This window comes from Chiloscyllium plagiosum, unplaced genomic scaffold (genome assembly GCF_037043375.1).
Source record: "Chiloscyllium plagiosum isolate Xiang-an unplaced genomic scaffold, Cpla_swu_hap1 HiC_scaffold_16, whole genome shotgun sequence".
NCBI lineage: Eukaryota > Metazoa > Chordata > Chondrichthyes > Orectolobiformes > Hemiscylliidae > Chiloscyllium > Chiloscyllium plagiosum.
This window is the reverse complement of record NW_028270154.1, coordinates 89,847,638-89,853,637: the sequence shown is the minus strand read 5'-3', so window position 1 is coordinate 89,853,637 and position 6,000 is coordinate 89,847,638. Positions and strand designations below refer to the sequence as shown.

The 6,000-nt window shown below is 43.5% G+C and overlaps 1 protein-coding gene across 1 annotated transcript; it reads right to left on the bottom strand.

Moving 5' to 3' along the window:
* Positions 1-303: 303 nt before the first annotated feature.
* Positions 304-5,092, bottom strand: LOC122556959 (brain-specific homeobox protein homolog). The gene is made up of 3 exons (XM_043704195.2): positions 4,816-5,092; positions 2,742-2,929; positions 304-2,046 (listed from the first exon to the last, which is right to left on the bottom strand). The coding sequence occupies exons 1-3, from the start codon at positions 5,087-5,089 to the stop codon at positions 1,930-1,932; spliced, it is 579 nt and encodes a 192-aa protein (XP_043560130.2). The 5' UTR covers positions 5,090-5,092; the 3' UTR covers positions 304-1,929.
* Positions 5,093-6,000: the final 908 nt, after the last annotated feature.

Genomic DNA, 6,000 nt, shown 5'->3' with positions numbered 1-6,000 from the left:
ATCGGGAATGTTAAATGGTGTAAACTAGCTCGAGCTTTTTTTTATGACACACAGTGCTAGCACTCAGCAAGGGATGCAATCTGCTGCTGAGAGGAAGTTTAATGTCTCCTCCTCCAAAAAGACAGCAGAATTTACTTTTTATCTTTAGATCAGTTTCCCTAATGAAGCATTTGTGCGGATACATGATACTGAAACAACTGTATTGAAGAAATAGCATTTATTATAATAAAACTGATAGTTTAAACAAATATATTACATATTCATTCATGGGGTGTGAGTATAATTGGTTGGACGAGCATTTATTCCCCTGGATAAAGTGATCGATGCTATAATGTTCGATTTTTCTCTGTTGTTCGGTCAAATGCCTATTTGTAAAGAAAACAAAATCTCTTTTCATTGACCATGAGGGCAATGGTCATCAAGCCAAATAAAAGAAATGAAAACAGTAAATAGCCAGATAGCAAATAAATCAAAGGAAACAGTAACTAAATTAAAATGTGAGTGTTTGTGATGACAATATGCCCCAGAGGTTTGGCTATGAGCTTTGTTGATTGCTCCATAAATGGCTAATTATTAAAATTATTTTTGGACTACCCTTAAGAAGGAATTGGACTCACAGTTAATGATAATTACAGCTCCCGGAGTGCAAGAGAGTTGGTTACTTATTTAGTTTGCAGATGGAATAACAAGAGGGGAACGATCATATTAATGAGAATGGAATATGTGAATTGAATGTAAAAAGCCAGGAGTTCCCTCAGAAATAATACCTGCCTTTTTACACCAGTTTTATGATTTTGCAAAGATCAGGAGAATATTTTGCCATTTGGTTCATTTAGCCCAGTACTCTCAGTATTTGATGTGACTGGGAAGACCAAGGTTATTTTTCATTAAGGACTTGATTCAGATTCTCTGTTCTCTGTCAAAATAAGAAATTTAAATCAGCATTTTCTGACTCAATGATTTGGTAATTTATTCTCTAGTCAGATCTAAATCAAAAATGAATAAAAATACCATGAAAAGGCCAAAAGCAGCAAGACTGATGGGTCAAGGATCAAATGCAGCACAAACTGTGCTTCTGAAATAATGTAATTAGACAGAAATTTAAAGATTAAATAAAGGCATCAATATATTTGAAAAGGTGAGCAATTGATGTAGAGATAGACCATTAGCTAAATGAGTTGTGGAAGAGATTCCAGAGACTGAAATACTATTCTATCTAAGGAGTCAGAGGAACAAGACTAATTTGGGACTTCTACCCCAGCCATTTCTTAAGGATATTCCAGCACATCTCCAATATCCATTGCTGCACTACTTGTCATGCCCTTTCCCAGCTCATTCATAGAAAGCCTTAACCCTTACTGACTGCAATCTCTGCCTTTCATTACATTGCACCAAGCCCCTATAATGACCACCACAAAGGGTTCATGCCCTCTTCATTGCATTCAGCTTTGCATTGCTGGTCTTCTGGACCTTCGAATGCAATGATCTCAAACGTCAATGTGACTACAACCTTGTAGGGTGTGCAAACACAAATAAGAACACAGAAGGCAGGGTTCAAGTCCCACTTATTCCAGAGGTGCGTCATAATGACATGTTTAAAAATGATTAAAATATCTGCAAATGTGAACAAGGGAATCACTTAAACCTGGAGTCACAAATCACAAGCAAACAAGGGATCCTGATCAACCGTGATTTATAATTAAGTTAGTCCACATCTCCATAGAACGGAGTTCCATACACCCAACCAGACATTCATAAGACGATCAATTTTGTTTAACGAGTCTCAGTTTCTTTTGTGTACAGAAGTATAACAGTTCATTTGAGAAAACGTGAAATTGAACAAATGGAAATCCCCAAATGACTGATGTTCGCAGAGGATCAGACACTTCCCTCTCTGGGAGATCGCTTCCCTTTCCTGTGGTTAATGGGTCAGTGTCCATCTTGAGAATCTTCCACGTCCCCTTCCTCACACACCGCTCGTCCAGTTTGACATTTCTCAGTGTCCCTCTTCCACTTGATCCGCCTGTTTTGAAACCAGACCTTCACCTGGAAGAAAACAATATTGGGTCAAGGCCAACTTTGCCACCTGTTTAAATCCTGAAATTATAGCTTGGATAAATTTGTGAGGGGCATTAACCCTTCAGGCAGCATATGCTAAGCTTTTGATGAATCTATTTATTTTAAATAAGCTATTACAAATGTTTTAATTTGTTTATTTCATGGGATGTTGGCATCACTAAGGACCAATCTCCAATTGGGCTTCACTAATTATTTCACTAGGCCATTTTATAGAACAGTTTAAGAGTCAACCACATTGCTGGGGGGTCTGGATTTACATGTAGGCCAGACTGGGTAAGAATGGCAGATTTCCTTCTCTGAAGGACATTAGCTTTAAATTCCAGATTGATTAATTGCATTTAAAGTTCCATTAGCCTAGATCTCAGAATTACTCTCCAGTGTCATTACCACTGTGTCACCATCTCTCTATCTTTTACAGTAAAAAGCATTATGTCAAGGAGTTGAAAAGCAAATTAAACAACAAAGATTGCATGTTCAGAACAACCTTGATTATCCAAATGAAACAGGTGGAGAGTATTTTGTTCAGATAACTGATTGTTCAGATGATGGATAACATTTTTCGGATAATTGATGTTCGGATAACCGAGGTTGTTCTGTACTCTAGAGTGGTTGCCCACCATTCCGGTTCTCACATCATCAATATGAATTCTCTGCACTATCACCTGGAGTACTGTAAGGCCCACAGCAGCAGCTAAGGTCACCCTCTGAGGACCGACGACGTAGTGGTTTTTCTTGAACTCCCTCTCCAACACTGCGAGCTGCTCTTGGGTGAAGATAGCTCTGTAGCGTTTTAACTTGACCTGTCTGGCAGGGCTGGGGCACACCAGGGGAGCTGGACTGAACCTCCAATCTAAAACATAGGATCACAATAAAGTCAGCATCACGGATATGACACTCATTCTCAGAGACATTGGAACACAACCAGTACCTTAAATACAATGGGAACGAGGAGCAGGAGTGGGCCATCTGGCCCATTGAGCCTGCACACCCATTCAATTTCCATGGACTCACCTCCACTTACCTCTCACCATAACCCTTAGATTAGATTGGCTTCCCTACCATGTGGAAACAGGCCCTTTGGCCCAACCAGTCCACACTGACCCTCCGAAGAGTAACCCACCCAGACCCATTTCTCTCTGACTAATATACAAAACACTATGGGATTTTGCATGGTCAATTCACATAACCTGCACACCTTTGGACTGTGGGAGGAAACCGGAGCACCCGGAAGAAACCCACGCAGACACGAGGAGAATGTGCAAACTCCACACAGACAGTCGCCTGAGGCTGGAATTGAACGTGGGACCCTGGTGCTGTGAGGCAGCAATGCTAACCATTGAGCCACCGTGCCGCCCTTAACTCCTTTACTGTTCAACAATCTATCTTTGCCTTAAAAACATTTACTGAGGAAGCCCCAACTGCTTCCCTGGGCAGGGAATTCCACAGATTCACAACCTTTTGGGTGAAGAAGTTCCTCCTCAACTCAGTCCGAAACCTGCTCCCCCTTATTTTGAGGCTGTGCCTCCTGGTTCTAGTTTCACCCACCAGTGGAAACAACCTCCTTGCTTCTACCTTATCTTTCCCTTCATCGTTTTATATGTTTCTATAAGATCCCTCCTCAATTCTGCTAAGTTCCAATGACGATAATCCCAGTCTACTCAGTCACCCCTCATCAACCTAGTGAACCTCCTCTGCATCCCCTCTTGTGCCAGTACATCTTTCTCAAGTAAGGAGACCAAAACTGCACACAGTACTCTAGGTGTGGCCTCACCAGGACCCTGTACAGCTGCAGCATAACCTCCCGGTTTTTAAACTCCATCCCTCCCGCAAAGAAGGACAATATATTGTACAACATCCTGCACACTGCCCTAAATGTCTCACATTCATGGAATATCCAGAGCCCCACTTCCTGTTTTATTTCTAACTTTGCTCATACACACTCTGAAACTTTCTTTCATAATTTTAGACATTTCCATCAAATGTTAGCATCCCCAGATCTAATGAAACTACGTGTCAGTATAAATGTCAAACATTAAACCAGGAGGAAATCTTCCTTGGCCTTGGATTGGGATTGTTTGATCATTAAAGGCCAGGAATAGTGCTCGTTCCTGGGAAACTGGGGAGTGGGGTAAAGTGGATTGGGAGGGAAAGTGAGAGAGAGTGTGTGTGAGAGAGAAATTTAAACAGAGAAAACAAGTGAATGGGAATGACATGAAGTATAGATATGTATCCTAACAAAATATATAACACTAGAAACTTTTGATTCAACGGTAATCAAAATAAAGATTCAACATGGTCCCATCAGCAGTGACTTTAGTACAATATACTCACTCACTCACTCACTCAGACACACACTGATAGACATACCCACCCTCACAGACACACACTCACTCACAGTCACACACACACACTCAGACTCACACTCAGTCACAGACACACACTCGCTCATATGCGCACGCACACACACTCAATACTCACAGACACACACACACACTCAAAACTGAGACACACACTCACGACATACACTCACAGAACACAATACTCACTGATATACCCTGTACATAGACACACACAGACACTCAATCCTCACAGACACACACATACACAGCACACACTCACTCAGACATACGCACAGACTTACTGACAGATATAAGCACCCTCACAGACACACACACAGACACACTGACAGACACCCTCACACACATCCCGAATGGGAAAGGTACTCTCAGCCCCTACCTGCACGGTACATGGCGAAGCAGCTGTGCCAGAGTGGAGGGTAGTATCCTGGAGACTGGCAGAGGGCAGGGCAGCAGGCCGGCAGTGGGACACAGGGGTAGGGCTGGAGGCTGTGCTCAGTGCAGGCTGCTCTCCCGGGGGGAGGCTTGGAGAGTAGGAACTCCACCGTGAAGTCCCGCTTCCCGGCTGGAGCCGCCTGACGGAACTTGGTGCATGGAGCCGGATAAAAGGCACAGCAATCCGGGAAGGCAGCCGGGGAAAGGGCTCGCTCCATGGAGACCGGAGGCGTGTGTGTGTGCGCAGGGGATGAGGGGCACATTCTTATACAGTCTCCCCCACCCCCACCCCGTCCACCCTGTGACATGCCTAACTGTCCCGAAGGGCTTTTGTTTTGAGCGGCGTTGGGTGAGAATCATTGAGGACGCTGAGGGGATTAATTGGATAAAGTGTTGTAGGTAATTGCTCGAGGCAAATATTTGTTTTAAGCGATAGATTTACTGCTGCAGATCCTGTACGAACCCAACTCCTAGTTAAACCCTGGGATTGTCGGAGCGAATGATAAAAAAAATGGGCAGATTCAGGGGCAGTGACATGTTCAGAGAAAGATTGAACAGAGATGGTGAAAAGTTGGATAAGCGACTGGAAAGGAAAGCAGAGATTGGGGGTGGCAGGCAACTAGGATTTCCAAAGCAGAGGAAGATTTAGTGATAATTTTAGTGTCGTAGAGATGTACACCATGCAAACAGACCCTTCAGTCCAACCCGTCCATGCTGACCAGATATCCTAAATTAATCTAGTCCCATTTGCCAGCTCTTGACCCATATCCCTCTAAACCCTTCCTATTCACATATCCATCCAGATGCCTTTTAAATGCTGTAATTGTACCAGCCTCCACCACTTCCGCTGGCAGCTCATTCCTTACACGTACCACCCTCTGTGTGAAAACGTTGTCGCTTAGGACCCTTTTAAATCGTTCCCCTCTCATCTTAAACCTATGCCCTCTAGTCCTGGATACCCCCACCCCAGGGAAAAGACCTTGTCTGTTAACGCTATCCATGCCCCTCACGATTTATAAACCTGCATAAAGTCACCCCATAGCCTCCGATGCTCCAGGGAAAACAGCCCCAGCCTGTTCAGCCTCTCCCTGTAGCTCAAATAAGACCATAAGACCATAAGACATAGGAG

What these genes read in the sequence shown, in the direction of transcription:
- LOC122556959 (XM_043704195.2), bottom strand. Translation starts at nt 5,089, where the DNA reads ATGGAGCGAGCCCTTTCCCCGGCTGCCTTCCCGGATTGCTGTGCCTTT. An exon ending in CTTCGCCATGTACCGTGCAG is followed by an intron (nt 2,930 to 4,815) that starts GTAGGGGCTGAG and finishes CCTATGTTTTAG; the next exon opens with ATTGGAGGTTCAGTCCAGCT. An exon ending in TGGGCCTTACAGTACTCCAG is followed by an intron (nt 2,047 to 2,741) that starts GTGATAGTGCAG and finishes GTTTTCTTCCAG; the next exon opens with GTGAAGGTCTGGTTTCAAAA.